The 21,416-nt window shown below is 35.7% G+C and overlaps 1 protein-coding gene across 1 annotated transcript in view; it reads right to left on the minus strand.

Moving 5' to 3' along the window:
- Positions 1 to 1,163: 1,163 nt before the first annotated feature.
- FeCH (ferrochelatase, mitochondrial) overlaps positions 1,164 to 21,416 on the minus strand; it is a 185,490-nt gene continuing 165,237 nt past the window's right edge. Inside the window, exons 9-11 of the mRNA XM_090380673.1 lie at positions 11,318 to 11,482; positions 4,841 to 4,900; positions 1,164 to 1,292 (exon numbers count right to left, since the gene is read on the minus strand). Coding sequence (XP_090236799.1) covers positions 1,164 to 1,292; positions 4,841 to 4,900; positions 11,318 to 11,482 — 354 coding nt within the window. The remainder of the gene's footprint in view (positions 1,293 to 4,840; positions 4,901 to 11,317; positions 11,483 to 21,416) is intronic.

Raw genomic sequence — 21,416 nt, forward strand, 5'->3', positions numbered from 1 at the left:
GGTATAATGTCTTGCAGACTTCTAACTCATGCACGTGCTCAGCAAAAATTCTCTATGACATCATTAGTATATTGTTACTTAATATACTTTTCTCGTCTCCATACATATCTTCAATGAATTATATATTTTTTATGCATTCTTCTAATAAATATACTTAAGTATATACTCATTATAGTTGTAGGGTTTAATTGCTTAAACAGTGCCCTTATTCCAAGAATTACTTTAATTTAGTTTTAACTTGCTTTCAATTTCTTTCTTTCAAGCAGTTTGCACTTCCGTAGCCAGGTGGGAAGGAGCAGCAGTGTGTAGCGCACGCTTCTTGATTAGACCGGGGTTCGAGCTGTCACCACCAAATACGGAGGATGCGGAAAGGTCAGGGAATGACCACCGCATATCCTGGAGCAATATGGCCTTAGTTGCTCCGGGATATGCGGTGGTCATTCCCCAAGTTTATAAAACCATTAAGGGCATGAAATTTCAAAATTTGGAACAGCACTTAGGAGATCCAATGTGAGAACAGCAACAAAACTGTAGTGTTCAGAAGTAAATAACTGCCCAAGAAAACTATGTCTGTATATAGGAAGGCACAGAAAGTTTCATCCACTAACCTTCAATTCCAATTAACATGTAATTGATATTTCAGAGCAGCACCTGTCAGTTTCTGTATGCACATCCCTGGATTAATAGCTTCAGCCCTTGCACAGGGTTGTATCTGTTAAAGCTTTAGCTTTTAACTTTATAGATAATTTTTAGCATTATCATGACAATTGGAAGATGGTAGGTGTTTCACCTTTTTGTTCTCTGTTAAAGAATTTACTTCTAACTAAAATAATATCCTTTTTTTTTTTTCAGAAGAAAAGTATTGAAAAAATAACTTGGTTAATGATGACTATTATAACCATATAATAGCTTCTACAATTGATACACCTAACTTGAAGCAATCTCTCTCTCTTTTTCATACTAAGAATATATGAATAAAAAAAACTGAAGCTCTCTCATTAAATTTGAAAGTGGGCACAATCAGAAATAATACATAAAACTGAGCTTTTATGTTGTCGCATTACTTAAAAAAAAAAAAAAAAAAAATTAAATTAAATGCTGTTTCTAAGGACAAGTCATACAGTTTGATTTTACTAATATAGCTAGATATTCATTCATTTATGCTATGACTGTTTCAACCATTCTCTTGTTTCATAGCAAATCTTCTTTGTACATAGAGGACATAGCAATTTTAATTGAGGTGAACATCGGAGTCCTGATTCTAGGTGATCTTTCACAATATCAGATAAACCCTAAAATTAATAAATAAATAAACATGTAAATATTTTTAGATGCAAGCTTCCAGTTTTTAATGCTATTAATCTTTATGTATACTTTACAAAAACTCACCTTTCTGAGTTTTGCAAAGTATATGAAGTGCTGGCTGTAACACAGATAAATGAATAAACAATAAATTTAGTTCCAGGAATTTACCACCAGAATGAAGTACAAAGTCTGGCAAAAGAAGTGTACATTATGAGTAACCAGTAGTGAACACAATACCATTACAGACCAGAAAAAAGAAATTTAATTTGCTATATTATCTAAAATACTACACAAATTTTTGCTATAAAATATATATTGATATCAATTTTATTATAACAAAAGTGTGCAAATTAATGCCTGATAAATATGTCATTGACTTTCCTTGTATTACTGTTCTCCACAAATAATTTTTTCATCACAGAAGGAAAAATTTCATGTGTTATGAAATGATTTCTGCCTCATATTATTTTTCAGATAATTTAATGCTCGTGACCTGAAAATGTATTCTCTCTTCTTCAAGTAACCAAGAGAATAAAATCTGGTGCCATTTAATCTGGAAACTGCAATGCCTAGTTTATACATATCTATATTATGCAGAATTAATCTGTTTTTGGAACACCTGCAACATATCCTTGTGGTTCCTTCTCTACTGACAAACAGCTCTGCCTTGTTGAAATCGCACCTCTGATAAGCTAATTTCCTTCAATTGTGGTAATAGGTAATTTCACATCAAGTACCAGTATCTTTCACCACTGACTGTTTTGTCTTCATCATATTTGATATAGTATTGATTGACTATGCTGCTTGCCATAATAGTGCCACACAATAACACATTCTGTAACAAACAGTTTGTGGATTTTCTGTGGCCCAAAACTGACACCTATTTTTAAACAACACTATTAAATTCGGAGCAGTCTTCATCAGTTTCTATTTCTCCATTATAAGGTTTTATATGCCAGCTTTTAATTTTAAAGACAATTTTTATATTTAATATTATAATAAATTTAAAATTTCAATATACGTTATTATAGCAAAACAAAATCCCAATACGTCATATTCTTGACTCTATAATTTACGCACAATTTTATTTCTGAACATTGTGATATATATATTATGGTCATTTCTAACTTCCTTACTACACAAGTTCAGGCCAAAAAGTTTCTGCACTGATTTTTTTTTTTTTTTTTTTTTTAATCATTAGTTATTCATGAAATTTCTTCTATACATGAAACACTCAGTTCCATCTTTCCAAATTCTTGCATTTTCATTCCTGTCACAGCATGTCCATGTGCTTTCCCACTAGCATTTTCAAACTGGCTTGTTTTGGTCAGTATTGGTGAGATAACACTAGCTTTTATCTCCAGCAATAATGCAAGTAATGAAGACTTTGTCATTAATACGTTCACTGCGTCCTCATGCAAATATGCAGGTTTGGATTTTTAATCCACTTGGAAGGGGAACCACCCTACTTTTTTTTTTTTAGAACTCTTTCTTTTTCTTAACAATTTGAGAAAAATCAGATATTTTTGTCAAGCAACCTTCATTGAAGGGTGATTAATTCAGTTGTAGTGAGGAGAAAGCCTAAAAATGCCTCTACCACTTTTCAATCCACATTGAATCAATCCCATGGTTTTCAATCCCAGATCAAAAAGGCTGTCAGAAGAGTTAGCAGTGTCAGGCTATATGGAACCAATCTTGCACATAAATCCTCTGTCAAAATTCAATAGCCATTTTTGCTTATGATCAACTTGCCCACTGGCACCTGTACTATTACTAAGCATGTTTAAAAAATTCCTGGACCCTGTTTTCAACTGAATGTGCAGAGAAAGGATCTTCCTGGGATCTTCACTCCCCCTCCCCTTTTCATTATGAAAATGACCATACAACCTAAGAACATGATAATTCTTCAGCATATGCTTTTTTGAACATGTTATAAGTCTCTGTGGTGCTTTGTTCAGTTTTAAATAAAATGATGTTCCTTTATTCCTCATCAAACTCTGCACAGATTAATACCTGACCATGACATGAGAGGAATGAAAGGAATTTACATAGAACTAAGGAACTGGGTCTGCTTCAGATATAAATAACAGAAATGACAAGAACTGAAATCAATCAAAGAACACTAAGGGATTTTGTTTACATAACTATCAGCAAGGCCCTCTATGAGAAATCGAGCATTGTTTGTAAACAGTTGAATGGAGCCAACTACATTAACTCAGTTTGTGGAAAGAATGCTGGAACACAAAAATGGCCGTAACTTGGAAACAAGGAGAAATCAGAGCTATGTTCACATGACCTTTTTTTTTTTTTTTTTTAAGTCCTAAATCCATCCCTTGGTCCCACATGTTACGTACACCCTGTATACGGTATTTCAATTAAAAGGTAACATGTTGCTTACTTTTAGGTTTAGACTATTTGTCATCTTTCTGTCACATTTCGGATGAAATTTCTGAATTTGATGTTAAAACTGGACAAGTATTACTGCTTAGGGTATTCCTTGAGTGGCCATGGTGCATAGGTAAACTGTGTTGTTTGAGGGTAATAAGGCATTCAAATTTAAGTTATTATTATATTTATTTCCAAATTGGAAATACGTCCATAATGGAGTCAAATGTTTTGTGGGTATTTTCTTAGCACTTCTTCAGTGACAGCTGTTCTAACTTGTTCTAATAATCTTAACTGGCCTTGGTCACTTCCATCACAACAAGTTCTTGTGACCAAATCCACTTTTGTAAAGAGCGATATTGCAAAGATATATGTCACTGAAGATGGGTTAAGAAAATACCACAAAGTGTTTCACTCCATTATGTACATATTTCCAATTCAGAAATAAACATAATTATACCAATGAAGGTTTGAGTGCTTTATTATCTTCAAACAATATTACAGTTTAGATTTCAAGATTTTTCTAAATTAAAAATTTTCACCTCGCCTTTTTTCCTCAATGGGAAAGTTATTCCCTGTCCTCAATTTAGTCTAAAAACACTATGTACACTTCTGAAATGAAAGCAAACTGATTTTATGTGATTGGTAAAAAAACCAGAAAAGAATCCACAACAGTTGTATGTGGCATTCATTCTTTAGTATGCATGTTAGTTGTACAGAGCAGTTGTATTACATTTCCTCCAAGTACAACTTGTTCCCCCATATAAAATATGTTTCCATTCATTCTGGAGTACAACTATAACATTTTTAGACTACACCAAGGACAGAGAACACTTACCCTACCTCAAAAAAAGGTAGGGTAAGTGTTCCCTACCAGTTTATTAGGCAAAATTTAAAATTTAGAAACTGTAAATGGCAGCAACTTAATCTAATCTTAACTAACATTAAATTGAAAAATATCTGCCTGAACATAACAAAAAAAAGTCCAGATAAAAAAAAAATAGACGAGAGAGAGAGAGAGAGAGAGAGAGAGAGAGAGAGAGAGAGAGAGATCCCTTAGTGCCTTTTAATTGGAATTCATTACATATACAAACTCTCTTTAAAAAAAAAGTTTTAATAGAGAGATGCTATTTCTATACTAGCTACATACCTGAATAAAAGCAGGATGATCATTTGGGGCTGGAACCCTTCTAAAATTTTGAAGACCAATCTATGTACATAAAAAAAAAACGTTATAAGGGCACAAGAAATGCATTCATGAGACAAAATTGCCATAAAATTTGCTTCAAAAATTAACTACCAGTTTTTTTATTATTAACATACAATTCATTTTCCAGAAATAGACTAGTCTAGCTTTCAAGCAAACATGTCTCTTACATAATCAACAGAATTTCATGTATTCTAAATATTTAATAAGTGTTACAAATGAAATACAAATGAGAAAAAAAAAAAAAAAAAAAAACATTTTATTAACAATAACTTGGTTTATAAAAGGGGTTTTAGTGCTGGAAGCCTGACTATGGGAAATTTACTAGACAAATTAGTACAATGCATCATTTTAGTCTGTAGTATGAACTAAAATGATGCTTTGCACTAACTTGTTTGTCTAATATGTGTCAGCTGAATATAAACTATATAAAAGTCTTTAAATTCAATTCTGGCATTATCAAAACAAAATATCTTCTGTATATCTGAACTACTCGTACTGTGTAGTGCAAGGTACATTTAAAAACTACTAGAAGCATACATAGAGTATTTATAATGAAACTGCATTACTCTGAAGGCCTGTAGGTAGAAAACAGTTAATAACACAAAGCTGAAATAAGTCAGGCAATACAGAAATGAATAACTTGAAAAATGTTACACAAAATTCCATGTGGGAGGGAAATGGTACTATAGAATTATGTAAATTACACTCATGATATGTTTATAGAAAAGCTACAACAAATGATAACCAAACAGACAAATTCACTTTAAGAATTGTGCTTTGTTGGTCAAGATTTATTATCAAAGCAGTAGCAATTCCTTGACATACCTCATCTGTGAAAGTATGGAATTTTCACTACTCATTTGGAGATCCAAATTCAAATCCTGTTGGAGTCTGAAGGAATTTTAAACTCTTTAACTGATCTCTAGTGGAGGGAATAGGGTTTTTTTCCTGTTATTTTGGATTTATATTACCTACAAAACATACATAATTGTACAAAAATGATACACAACAAAACCACATGAACTGGAGCACTGCAAAATATTGGTCTGAGTAGTCAATGCACCAAAAACTCTCAAGAACATGACAAACAAGCCAAAGCTGTTCTTCACAAATACCACAGAAGTCAAGATCTAGATATATGCCTCTGTCACAAAATAGACTGCACACATGATACAAAAGTTCGAGATTTTACAATCAAAGTATTTGTCTTAAAATATTTTTATTGTATGCCATAGAAGAAGGTAACCAGTTTCTGAAAGTGTTGATGTAATTGCTTTTTAATGGGGCAAGAGTGCAGCACATAATTCACATTAGTATTATTAAATTTTAACTAAACTAAATGTGATATAATCAAATGATAAGTAATTAACTTAGACTATTATACCATTTTAAATGAAATGTGACTTGTTGAAGAGGTGCTTACTGCTACCTACAATTTACAATTTCAATTTACAGAATGTGGTAAATTCAAATGTAATGTCAACAAGTATCTTCTTTCAACTTCTCGACCTTCAACTGATGCATAGACTAGTATAATAAGTTCTAATACTTTTTTGTGTTTCCATTAAAAAAAAAAAAAAAAACTATATATAAAATGAGACTATCAATTTAGGATGAAATGTGCAAGAGAGAAAACAGTTGAATGATGAGAACTTGCAAGGCTCATGGATTTATTCTGTTTACAAGTAATATGTGGGATGGTCCAAGATGGATGAGAAGGGATTTAGTGAATTGGAAGAATAAACAGAAGAAAGTGGCATTAGATGGTTTTGAATGATGATAGGAGTAGACTCATATAATAAATATAAGTTAATAGGTAATAGCACCACAGAAGAGGCTAGGGAAGCAAAACCTGAGTACAAGAAATCAGCTAAGAGAGCCAAAAATGAGAACAAAGAGTTTTATTGTATGTAAACATCGATCTACTCTTTCAGATCAGTACCTTTATGCAATGAAAACAACAATCACAGATAATCCAGCCAGTTTGGATAATGAACTAAATAAATACTTTGTATCTGAAAGTGTTTTTTAAGCCTGGGGGGATACTATTATAGTGTAACCAAGCATTGTGGGACAAATGATACTCTTAGCTGCCAACTTTTGACTTTAGAAAGCTGGAGTTCATTGTTCGTAAGCAGGAAAAGAATAAAAAAAAAGAAAGATTTTTCAGAAAAAGCAGGAAATTTTTTTAATGATTTTGATTGCTTCAAGTAATGTACTGCTGGAGTTTTCCCTCTTCAGAAAGGTTGATCCAAGTTCTGTTCACAATGGCCCTTCAGTCTAGACATTCTTGTCAGGTGAATTTCTAAAGGTTCACCAGAAAGAGAAGATCTGAAATCAGGTTTAAATTTTCTAACCCAGCTGAATATTCTCTCACAGTCAGCAGTGCTACGAGGAATTACTAAAATGGCAAGAATGCATTCAGATAATTTGTTATAATTCATGCTTCTTTGTGCACTTATCTGTTCCCCATCCAAAGACCACTGAACATGAGCTCTTCCTTCTTTCATAATAGAATCTGGTATTATGAAAGATCTGTCAGTTTCCATGCGAGAATTGACGTTTTCGCACTGAAATTGATGGAACTGATGCTGCAAAACATCTATTTCTTCATCTTTAATAAAAACATAAAGTACTAGAAACTTGTACAAAAAATTTCAAATTTGAAAACTATGCACTGCCAATTGATGAAATTTGTGCTATGTCAGCATTATAGAATACTATAATTATCTATGGATGTGTACCATGGAGTCACATGCAGCAATTAAGTACTTCTTCATTGAAGAAATTAATAGAATCTTCATTTGTTCAATGGCAATAAAAATGCTTACTATGCCAGAATCATCCCTCTGGTTTATAAGGTTGATTCTATTAAAATTGTTGGTACAATAAATTTATACATAATATTCTTCCATGTATCAAGCAGTAATGAACCTCAGTACACAGATATGAGGTAGGTTGGACTGAAGAGCTATGTTTGAACTTTGTAAAATTACACTTTCCATCTGATGTAGCAGCCACTACACCCATTGGCATTTCTGATTACAGAATTTGTTTTCCTGTTGTGTTGTAAGATCTATCAACTATTACATTTCATATACAATTTTTAATAGCAGGTGGATTTTTTTTTTTTTTTTGCAGGTTCTCTTTCAGTTGGATGTCGTGAACATCAGCATTTCCGATTGTGAAATTTGTTTTCCCACTGTACTGGCTCAATTATTGTATTGCCATCTATTTACACTTCATATAAACAACCTGAAAAATTGAACTGATGTATATAATAAATTGTTAACGGCAGGTGGCTTTTTTCCTTTCTTTTTTCATTTTTTTGTCCTCTTCAAGTCCAACATTGCAATGTGTTACTGCAGTGTTTTTGATTATAAAATTTGTTTTTCTACTGTACTGCCATCCATTTATACTTCATATTAATGATCTGAAAAACTAAGTCCATGTTCATATTCAATTGTTAATGGCATGCGATGATGTTTTTTTCAGTGTAGTAGAATTACACTCTGTGTTAGAGTGAAGTAGTTAGACATGCAGTCAAGATTTTGTAAAGGCTCTCTAATGGCGATGAATTGTTATAGTTTTCTGCAGAAACTGGGGTAAAAAAGGAAACATGTGCAAATAAGATAGTTTATGACTGTTCCATACGGTGTGCCTAGGTTTTGGTTTTGCAATGAACTAAAGGAGTTTTTTGGCATTATTATCAACATGTAACTAAATGAAAAAACTAGTACAGCCAAAGCTCTATATAATGATCCCAATGGGGTAATGAGAAAAACAGTTGTTATATCAATTGTTCATAAAATCAGCAACAAAACAAGTAAAAGCTTGAAAATTTCATGTAATGCTACTAATACAATATAGTACAATCTTATTTATAATATGTACTAGTATTAAATAAGAAAATTATGATTGTAGAGCACAGTAAGGTTACAATTAAATTGTAAATTTTACTACATAGGCTACATACATATTAAGACCTAAAAAGAGAACTATTTCATACTTAATCTATTAAAACATACTGTTTCAATGGTAGAGCATATTTTAAAAGAGAATTATGAAGTCATGTGATAGCAGTTATGTATTTCACTACTTTTGCAGTAGTAGTAATAGAGGCATGTGATTTAAAAAAATTTTTTTTTTAGGAGCATTAGCAACCAAGGCCATATTGCTCCGGGGATATGCGGTGGTCATTCCCTGATCTTTCCGCATCCTCCGTATTTGGTGGTGACGGGCTCAAACCCCGGTCTGATCAAGAAGCGTGTGCTACGTACTGCTGCTCCTTCCCACCTGGCTACGGAGGTGCCGAGGCATGTGATGCAAGAAAGCAAACGTATGAGCTTATGTCCGGTCATCAGCCAAAAAAAAAAAAATTTACACAACCATTCCCTCTAAAAGTTGGTCCAGTTCATCCTTGAATTTATTTAAGCTATCAACTTCCACAATGACAGATGGAAGTTTGCTATCAACTTCCACAATGACAGATGGAAGTTTGTTCCAGCAATTAACCACCCATTGGCTAAAGGCAAATTTCCACACATCTATTCTATAACTGACTTTCCTCAATTTGAATTTATGCTCTCTCAGGTTCGTAATCTGAGCAAGTGGAAGAATCCCATCAGAATTCAGCATGCTCAACCCATTCAAGGCCTTATACACTTCAATCAAATCACCTCACATGTGCCTAGTCTTCACGCATTGCAATTTGCAGAATTTAAAAGCCTTTCTTGGTAAGAGCACCCCTTTATTCCCCTCACCAATCTTGTTGCCCTTCTCTGAACACACTCAAGCAACTCTATATCCTTCCTAAAATGAGGCCTCCAGACCTGTATGCAATAATCAGTTAGGGTATGCTCGAAAAAAAAAATTGACTGACAAGTTCTAATCCCATTAGCATTAGTAGAGGCAAGAAAGCAAGCTTATACAGCATCATCCTTGATTAGCATCTTTCACTGAAACCACAGTAGGTTCCTCATCTTCATCACTACAAATTTCAGAAGATTCCATTACATCTGCAATGAGTTCCTCTTCATTCATGCATATCCTGAAACATTTAATGTCTGCATCTACTTCTGCATAATCTTTGAAAATTAAGTTTTCCTGTAAGTTTAAGTGATGATGCATATGCTCAAATATTTCTTCCCTATTATCAGACTGTTCTTTGCAATTAATGGAGGAAGATGCATCCAAAAATTCACATGTTGCATCATTCAAGGTGGTAAATCCAGCATGTTTGAAGCAGTTGGCGATTACTTTTTCAACAACTTCATACCATGCTGAAATACATAAAAACATTGCCTGCAGGATGCTGATTTCGCACTGATTTTTGCTGTCAAGGCATAGCACAATTTTGTTTAATAGCATTCTTCAGTAATTTTTCTTAAACAATTTTATTGTTCTTCCATTCATTTGTAGTGTCATGGCTGCATTTTCGCCACACTTTATTGAAAGACAGGCCACAGTGAGTCTTAAATTTCTGGAACCATCCATCTGAATTTTTAAATTCTTCAATATCCATTCAATGTGCAAACGATTCAGCCTTAGCTTTTAAAAGGTAGTAATAGTAATCGTGGCATGTGATGCAAGAAAGCAAGCGTATGAGCTCAGTAGCATCACTCAATAATGTTGTTTTCAGTTTAGTTTTGATTTTTGATCAGTTCTGGTTTATGTACATTCTGTGTTCAAATGATTGATAGTTTACCACGTATTCAGGAAACTGCTAGATTTAGAGGCTTTGAGAGATCTGAAAATTAACAGTATCACAAGCTGTTATTGTAAATGATGTAAATACATGTATATTACAGAACCTTATATACATACAAGGTTCTGTAATTTTAAGATAGAGTTTTCTTATATTTTCTTGAATATATTCTGTATTTATGTTTTACTGCATAATTTATATTTAAAGATTTAAATGTTTCTGCTAAATTTAATATTGCTATACAGAGAAATGGAGTCTTAAAATCAGCTGTAAATACTGGTCATGAAAACCAGTTAAAATTATTTACATTATTTTATATGGATAAATTCTCCCCTGCTTAATGCAGATTCAATTAGAATTTTTTTTAAAGCCCCATTTAAAAGTGCTACGCAGGAGATACCTGTACAAAATATATAAAACTTATAGTAATAGGTTTTATATTTTTATTTTATTTATGTTAGATTAGTTTTTTTTGTTTAGTTAGTGTTAATATTAGATATACTAATGTCGATAACATGGACTTGTGTTAGTATATTTTACAATAATATTTTATTTGTATATAAATATTTTGCTTCTTTCCTTTGAAACATTCAGTAATACAGAATTTAAGCTTATATTTAAATTCAGCACATTCCAATTAACTATACCAAATCAGCTATTTCTCTTTAAAGAGAAAAAAAATATTTCGAAAAATAAATTTTAATTCTTGCCTCTTTTGCCAAGTCATGTCCATATTCAATATCCATTTCGTGAAGGGTCTCAATGTGTTCATTCACAAATGTGATCGGCACCATAAGAATATTTTTATAGCCCATTTTTGCAAATGCCTTCATAGCTTCATCTGTATATGGGCTTAACCATGGTTGTGGACCAACCTATAACAAGAAAAGTTAATAATTATGTTAGACAAGCAAGTAGTAGTTGGTTATGCAGAAATTAATAAAAGAACAATAAACTTCCTAAGTGAAATTGCAAAGCACTCATGTAAGGGGATAGGAATAAATACATCAGTTTTTTAAAATATTTTAAACATTCATTTTAACAATAAGCCTCTATGGTGGCATGAATATGTTACCTTCACTTCTTTGAAAAGGTGCAGTTTTGAATCCTAATACATGTATAGGATTACAGAAACATTCAAACAATGTAAGTAGAGCTCAATATCTGGTGTATATATGATTTTATCTGATGCAAATCACTTTCATTTCATTAAGTATGCAACGCATAAAAGTAATGTATGTAGTAGTAATAGTAATGGAGGCATGTGATGAAAGAAAGCAAGTGTATGAACTTATGCAGCGTCAAAAAAAAAAAAAAACCCAATTTCACACATCCATTCCCTCTACAAGTTTGTCCAGTTCCTTCCTGAATTTAATTAAGCTATCAACTTCAACAACGACAGTGGAAGTTTGTTCCAGCAATTAACCAATGGCTGGTTAAAGGCAAATTTTTGCAAATCTATTCTACAACTGTCTTTCCTCAAGTTGAATTTATGCACTCTCAGGCAATTATTCTGGGCAAAAGAAAGAATCCCATCAGAATTCAGCATACTCAACCCATCCAAGGCTTTATACACATCAATCAGATCATCTTGCAGGTGCCTAGTCTCCAGCAGCTGCAATTTGCAGAACTTAAGCCTTTCTTGGTAAGAGGACACATCCCTCCTCACCAATCTTGTTGCCCTTCTCTGTACATGCCCAAGCACTCTACATCCTTCCTAAAATGAGGCCTATAGACTTGTATACAGTACTCAAGACATGGCCTGACCATTGCCTTATACAAAGGGATAATCACCTCTTTTCCCTACTAGCAAAATTCCTGCATATCATTGACATACCCATGACCTGCTCTGGCAACCTGTCTGCACTGTTCACAAAACTTCATATCTGACTGCACCATCACTCCCAGATCTTTTTCATTTTCTACCACAATAAGTGTAGTACCACACAGGTGGTACATTTCTCTGGGGTTATTTCTATCCATAAGCAGTACTTTACATTTGTCAACTTCAGTTAACACCTCTCAGCCAATCTGCCCAAATTTTCTAGATCCTGTTGCAGTAGCACACTGCCATTTCTTTGCCAACCTTTGTATCATCTGCAAACTTCGACATTAAGGCTGATATACCTTCATCAATATCATTGATAAACTGGGAACCCAACACATTAGTCCATGAAGAGCAGCATCCATTGATTACCACTCTGTCTTCTCCCACTCAACCACCCTTTTATCCATTGTAGCAACTTACCCTTAATACCATACTGTTCCAATTTGTACAGTAGTATTCCATGAGCAAGTGTCAAAAGCTTACCTGAAATCCAAGTATATGGATTAATTCAATTTATCAGTGGAGGATAAATTCAATTTATCCTCCACTTTGCTTTCAGTTATTATAATATCATTTAAGTATCCTGTTACAGTTTGACAATCTTCCAGCATTTTCCTCCCTTAATAACTCCTTATGTGTGAATGTAGGTGCAAAATACTCATTCAGATTATCAGCTATCTGAGAAGGATCATCAACAGTCGAACCATCGATATCAAGTGGACCAATCTGATTCATCCCCTTCCTTCTAGAGTTTATATAAGTAAAGAAGTCCTTGCTGTTTTTCTTAGCATCCTTTGCCAAAGATTTCTCGTAATCTGCCTTCGCTTCTCTAAACTTGATTACAGACTAGCTTATATCTGTCATAGGCTTCTGTGTCACCTGATAATTTATATGCATCCCACACATTTTTTCCCTCTGCCACGAGTCTCGTTAGTTCACCTAACATCCATTTAGGCCTAAACCTTGAACAACATTTCTTAATTGGAATGAAAAGCCTAGTAGCTTCACCATTAGTTCCTTGAATTCTTCCCACTTAGAATTTGCTGTTGGTAACATTATCAGTTGGTCCCACTGTACAGAATTTAAAAACTGTCCGAGACCACTGTAGTCACCTTTATGGAAGAAAACCCTTCCCTTTTCCCCTGATGGTAATTATACCTTAAGTAAATCCTACATCAGTACACTGTGATCACTGCCACCTGCTGGTTCCTTTATCTGCAAATTCTTAATGCATGAATAATCATTGCTGATAACCAGATCAAGAGTATTACACTCTCTGGTTACCTCTCGGACATGCTGCTGCAGAAAACAATCATCCAATAAATCCACAAAAGTCTTGCTAATGTGCGAGTGACTAAAGCACAAGTTCCAGCCAATATCTGGGAAGTTAAAATCCCCCATTATAACACAATCTGAATTACTGGCCCATTCTGTTTCTCTGTAGAATTGTTCATTAGACCTATAACTCACTCCTACTGTCATTTTTGTTTTCCCAGTGTTTGTCACAGCAAACCGACTCAACATTGCACTCTCCATCTATGTCAAATGGATGCACTTCCTTAGATTTTATGTTTTTCTTAATTAATAGCATAATCCCTCCTCCATTCCTATCCTTTCTTTACACATTGTACTCCTCAAATTCCAATTCTTATTATATTTATATTTATGTAAATAAATATAAATATAATAAGCTATTATATTATTTATTATAATAAATATAATAAATATAATAAATATATTTATGTAAATAAATAAATATAATATAATATAATTAATAATAAATATAAATATAAATATAATATAATAAATATAACCACTGCTTATATTTATGTGACACCATGTTTCTCATCTCCCAACAATATCTGCCTTTGATGTCTTGACCAACACTTAAAGTTCATCAAATTTATTTACTATATTTATATCATTGGTGTACATGCAAGTATATGTGCATCTAATCTTATTCTTAGTTACCCTAACACAGCCCATGTATTTATTTGTTTCATGATGGCTCCCCCAGTCCCTAAACCCCCCAGCACCCTGCCCTCCAGGCCACTGCACATTCTAATAAAAGGACACTACTGACACTATGCAGCAGCATAGTGTCAGTAGTGTCCTTGACAACCCTACCAACCTTTGTATCGTCTGCAAACTTGGACATTAAGCTTGATATACCATCATCAATATCATTAGCAGAAGCATTTGATGCAAGAAAGCAAGCTTATGCAGCATCAGCCAAAAAAAAAAAAAAAAAACCCACTTCCACTTCACCCCTCTGTTCGTTCAAAATACCTGTCCAGCTGAGCCTTAAACTTATTTAGGCTATCAACCTTCACCACAAGGAATGGAAGTCTTCCGCCAACCAACGACCCGCTGGCTAAAGGCAAAATTCCGCACGTCTATCCTACATCTGTCTTTCCTCAATTTGAATTTATGCCCTCTCAGGTGATTTTTCTGAGCTAGAGGAAGAATCCCATCAGCATTGAGCATGCTTAAACCATTCAAGGCTTTATACACCTCTATCAGATCACCTCGCTGGTGCCTAGTCTCCAGACACTGTAATTTGCAAAACTTAAGCCTTTCTTCGTAAGAGCACCCCTTTGTTCCATTCAATAATCTTGTTGCCCTTCTCTGTACTTGTTCCAGCAGCTCTACATCCTTCTTGAAATGAGGCCTCCAGACCTGTATACAGTACTCTAAGTGTGGCCTGACCATTGCCTTATACAATGGAATAATCACCTCCTTATCCCTGCTGGAAAAATTCCTGTATATCATTGACAATACTCCATGAGCTACTCTTGCAGCCCGTCTGCACTGCTCAGAGAACTTCATATCTGCCTGCACAACCACCCCCAAGTCCCTTTCATTCTCTACCACTGTCAGTGTAGTACCACAGAGTTGATACGTTGCTCTGGGGTTGCTATTTCCCATATGTAGTACTTTACATTTGTCAATGTTAAACTTCATTTGCCACCTCTCAGCCCATCTGCTCAACCTTTCCAGATCCTGTTGCAGCAGCATAGTGTCAGTAGTGTCCTTGACAACCCTGCCAACCTTTGTATCGTCTGCAAACTTGGACATTAAGCTTGATATACCATCATCAATATCATTTATAAATACAGAAAACAATAATGGACCCAACACTGAGCCCTGAGGGACTCCACTAATAACATTAGTCCACGATGAGCAGTGTCCATTCATTACCACTCTGTGTCTTCTCCCCTCAACCACCCCTTTATCCATAGCAGCAATTTGCCTCCAATGTCACATTGCTCCAATTTGTGTAGCAGTCTTCCATGTACAACAGTATCAAAAGCCTTTCTAAGATCCAAGTATATAATATCAAAGTTATTCCCTGCATGCAGTTCTTTTGTGACTGCATCATAGTATCCAATCAAGTTGGTCAGGCAAGACTTCCCCTTAACAAAACCATGCTGTGTCTGAGCTATAACTGAAGTCTTGTCTAAATGATCCTGCAGTGCTTCTTTAACCAGTGCCTCCATTAATTTTCCTGGAACAGAAGTTAAGCTCACAGGTCTATAATTACTTGTGTCAGCCTTTGATCCTCCTTTGTGAATTGGGGTCACATTTGAACCTTTCCAGTCTATGGGTGCCTCCCCTGAGTCCAAAGAAGCTCTCATGATTATGGCTAAGGGTTTGCTTACTTCCTTTGCTGCCTCCTTTAGTATAACTGGATAGATCCCATCCACCCCGGGTGCCTTTCTTGTGTTTATCTTCAACAGTTTCTCCTCCACTTTACTCCCAGTTATTTCAAGATTCTGTAGCTTACTGCTAGAGTTGAATACACCTCTGGCATTCCCCTTGCTGAATAACTCCTCATGTGTGAATGTCGATGCAAAATATTCATTTAGTTTGTTAGCTACCTGAGTAGGATCATCAACAGTTGACCCATCAATATCAAGTGGACCAATCTGATTCATCCCCTTCCTTCTAGAGTTTACATATGTAAAGAACTCTTTGCTGTTTTTCTTTGCATCCCTTGCCAAGGATTTCTCGTATCTGCCTTCGCCTGCCTAACCTCCTTTGTAACTTGGTTGCATATCAACTTGTATCTATCATAGGCTTCTGTGCCATGTGTTAATTTGTAAGTATCCCATGCATTTTTCTTCTCTGCCATATGCCTCATTAGTTCATCTGACATCCATTTTGGCCTAAACCTTGAACAATATTTCTTAGTTGGTATGTAAAGCCTAGTAGCTTCCAAGATAAGTTCTTTGAATGCTTCCCATTTTGAATCTGCTGTTGGTAACATCATCAGTTGGTCCCACTGTATAGAATTTAAATACTGTCTCAGTCCATCGTAGTTGCCTTTACGGAAGCAATAACCCTTCCCTTTACCCCTAATGGTAGTTACCTCTTTGAGTAAATCCCACTTCAGCACACTGTGATCACTGCCACCTAGTGGTTCATTTATCTGCAGATTCTTAATGCATGAAGAATCACTGCTGATACTCAAATCAAGAGTATTACTCCCTCTAGTTGCCTCCCGAACATGCTGATGTAGAAAACAATCATCCAATAAATCCACAAAAGCCCTGCTAGTGTGTGAGTGACCAGCCCCCAAATTCCAGTCAATATCTGGGAAATTAAAATCTCCCATTATAAGACTCTCTGATTTACTGGCCCACTCTATTTCCCTGTACAGTTTCTTATTATACTCATCAGAGTCATTAGGCCTATAGCACACTCCTACTCTCAATTTTGATCTCCCAATGCTTATGTCACACCAAACTGACTCAACACTGCACTGTCCAGCGATGTCGACTGGCTTCACTTCCTTGGTTTTTATGTGTTTCTTAACTAATAGCATAACCCCTCCCCCCTTCCTATCCTGTCTATCCTTTCTGTAGACGTTGTACTCCCCAAATTGCAGTTCTGCATCCCTTATATCTGTGTGACACCACTTCTCTGATATCCCAACAATATCTTCCTTTGATGTTTTGAGCAATACGTAAAATTCATCAAATTTATTTACTAAACTCCTAGCATTGGTGTACACGCAAGTATACCTGCACCTGTTTCTATTCTTAGCTACCCTAACACAACCCATGTGTTAACTTGTACCGCAATGGCTCCCAGCAGTCTCTGAAATACCATGCATCTTGTTTTTCAGGCTTCTGCTCATTCTAATAGAAGCAGTGCAAGAATCTCTTTCACCTCTGCCAGTGGCTACTGTCAATCTATTGGTCTTTGTCTCCCCCCAAGCTAGCAGTTTTCCGACCCACCTAACACTGCCTCGATAGCATCAGCAAATATTCTTGCACCCTTTCTATTTAAGTGTATCCCATCCCTGTAGAAGCAATCTCTCCTGTTAACATGTACAGTCCAGGCTGAAAAAAATTCTACCCGTTGAGCCTTGCACAATCTTTCCAGGGCCGAATTGATCGACAAGGCTCTCATCATATACTTCCTCCTATCGTGTCTGGGCAGAATTGCAGACACTTTCAAATTCAACCCTAATTCTCAGCTTTTGTTCAACAGTGACCTGTACTTGTTAAGTAATTCTGCCGGTCTCCTACTCTTAATATTATTAGTGCCAACGTGTACAACTATATCACCTTTTGTGCCCTTAAAGATGTTATTCGCTCTACAATGTCATCAACCTTTGCCCCTGGCAGACATACCCTGGTCCTGTTCCACCTATCTTTTTTACAAAGCATGTTCCCCGTTTCCCTGACAATAGAGTCACCAACAACTACTAGTTCCTTCGGGACCAGCGCATTCTGCCTTGGGGGTTGTCTCTGTGTCACGCGATGCCCAAGTGCAAGCTCTGGCATTGATGTGGGCAGCTGAGAGCTTGATGGGCCCCTCAATTTAGTTTCTTCGAGGGCATCCACCCTGTCCTTCAAGCTCTCATATAGGCCCACAAGAACGCCGAGTTGTTGCCTGATATCGATACACTCCTTGCATTGTGCACACAGAAAGACATCCCCCTTGGCAGTATCATGCCCCGTACCCGATTGCTCTGCAAACATCAAGCAAACAGTGCATTTTATAAGGCTATGAGTCAGAGGACAACTGGCCCCCCTCAGTTCTGCTCTGAGCCACAGCACTTCCATTAGCTTGAGCCTTTTGCTTTGCTGCTCTGGTCTGAGTCATGATTCTATTAATTTATTAATTAATTATAATTAATTATGTTATGTTATTAATTATGTTAAATATAATTAATTATATTACGTTTGTAATCTAAGTCGTTATATGTATTTATTTAAACGTACAATTTAACTGCGAACGAAGTTCAACTAACGCTATCTAGTACGGTATATAACTATCATATCACAAAGGCGGGAAAGTTACGAATGGTAGCGGAGTTGAAAACACGTGGAAACCCTTACAGATACTTTTATGCAATTACAAGGCCGAGTAAAGAATAAATACACCAACTTAATCAGAAAATCACAAAATAATGTTATACTACTAAATTTAAATCAAAAGTTTTAGAAAAACAATAATTTCAAATTAATAAATAAGAAAAATCCACTTAGCAGCTTTGAACACGACCATCTCCTAGTAGCCTCGTAATACTAAAAAGATGCAAGAATCACTTTCACCTCTGCTTGCAGCTACTATTAACCTTTTAGTCTGTAACCCCCCCTAGCAGTTTTCCAACCCACCTAAAGCTGCCTCGAGAGCATCAGCAAACACTCTTGCATCCCTTCTATTTAAGTGTATCCCATCCCTGTAGAAGCAATCTCTTCTGTTAACAAACACAGACCATGCTGAGAAAAATTCTACCCCACGAGCCTTGCACAATCCCTCCAGGGCTGAATTGATTGACAAAGCTCTGATCATATACTCTCTCCTATCGTGTCTGGGCAGAATTGCAGACAATTTCAAATTTAATCTCGAAATTTTATGATTTAAATTAACCCTGGAAAACTTTGGAACAAGGTTGTTTTGAAGGCAGTACTTTAGAAAAGAAATATGGTAATCTTGGGCAGAGTATCTTAGTGTTAATGTAATTTTGCACCAAGGTATTCAAAAAATCCCCCATAATTGTGTGTATTGATAGGTTAATTTAAATCATAAAATTTTGGGCGTTAAGCAACTAGCACTTGCCACATCGTGTAATATAGTTAAGCTTGCCTTAAGATCTCGGTATTCTGATAAACAAAAATACCTTTGTGAAGTTAGGAAACTTCGTGACAAATTAAAAAAATTATCTGCATCCTAGTGATTGGTCTGTATTGATGACCTCTATAGATTTGCGATGGGAAGCATAGGCCACAGAGATAAAAAAAAACAGACACGTTAACAAATTGAATGCATTATCGGGAAAGGTCAAGACACGTTCATATGAGTTCTAACGCATTGTAACGAGCTTGCGACCAAATGCATACGAGTTGTGTGACGACCCCCCCCCCCCACCACATATGGTCTACCACAGAATACTTCAGCTAGTTCGTGAACACCCCCTCACCCAACATTCAATGATCCGACATATCAAGAGGTTACAAATCTTTCCTCGTATATGCTATCGCAGGACCAGATTTCACTTTTATTCAAAGGATTAAATTACAATTTACCACCTCAAAAACTACCTAAAAAATGGTGTGTAATTGATACTGAATTTGGACTTTTAATGTTCCACAAAAAGATTTATTTATTCAACAAGTTAACCAGGTTAACATAAAAGAATCGTGACTTTCTAAATTGAATACACATGACAGTTCAGCTTTATGTGAACTTTGAGAAAATAAAGACATTATTATTCAGAGAGCTGACAAAGGAGATACAGTGGTAATATTCAATAAACTTGATTATATTAACATGTTAGAGTCAGTTCTATCAGATACCTCCACTTATCTTGAAGTAGACCCGGCACTATTTACCAATTTGGTCAATCAATACAATAAAATGTTAACCACGTATCAAAAAAACACGACTACATTAAAGTTAAAGCTCAGTTAAAGGAACTGAAGGCCAGAACATACAATATTCCTGCACTTTTCGGTCAGGTAAAATTAAACAAGACCAGCTTTCCTATTTGGCCTATTGTTTCCTACAGAAACTCCGCATTTTCATCCTTGCCCACATATAGCATTATAAAACCCTTTAGACAGGCGATACAATTTGGGATTAAGAACTAAGGTACACTATTTAATAACCTTAAGGACTGTAGACTTGGTGGTAATGATAGTTTATTCTCACTAGATGTTACCTTGTTATATACGAATGTAAACGATGAATACACATTAGATATTCTTTGGGATAGTGGCATAGTATTTAGGGTTAGGTCCCACCTGTGGTTTCCTACATCTGCACCGTACATACTCTGATGGAATGCAGAACTACTGCATAAGCCAGAAAAAAAGTGTAGTGTCCGGTTTATGCAGAATTGTGTTATGTTCTGTTGTCATGTCTCTGGCTACTTGGCCGCAGGGCCCCTAGTGGAACCCTACATTGCCCGCTACCACCACTGGGAGGTGAGCCAGGCTGCCTTCATACTCTAGCTAATCTCCGCCAGGGTTGCCTGAGCTTTCTGGACAGAGACCAATAAAAAAAAAAAAAAGGGAAGAGAGTGGAGAAGACAGTAGAAGTGGTGGAGTCAAAGTAAGGAGGAGGAGGACGAAAGAAGGCATCCTCCAGCAGAAAGAAGAGGTGGGAAGGGAGAAGTAGGAATCACCCCTGGTCTGGGAGCTGACCGAAGGCCAGGGAAAGGAAGACAGCTTGCAGAACAAGGGAGGTCTGCAAAGTTGAGAAGGTGTACTGGGAAGTGTCTGAGTTTGATTTATATCAGTTCAGTGCCGTCATTCCAACATGGAAGATGTCAGTTGGATGTTCATTCAGTTCTGATAGTGGCTGGTGATGAGGTAAGAGGTATGAAGAGAGAGATCATCGAAGTTTCAGAAACGTCTGGTGTGGATGTCTATGTTGTGGGATCAGATGTGGAAAGATGATACCAACGCCTTTTGAAGACTGCTGAGGCATAACTGCTAAAAGCTAAAAACACTTCTTTTGAT

This window comes from Mastigoproctus giganteus, chromosome 9, assembly GCF_048544385.1.
Source record: "Mastigoproctus giganteus isolate SK-2022 chromosome 9, ASM4854438v1, whole genome shotgun sequence".
Taxonomy (NCBI): domain Eukaryota; kingdom Metazoa; phylum Arthropoda; class Arachnida; order Uropygi; family Thelyphonidae; genus Mastigoproctus; species Mastigoproctus giganteus.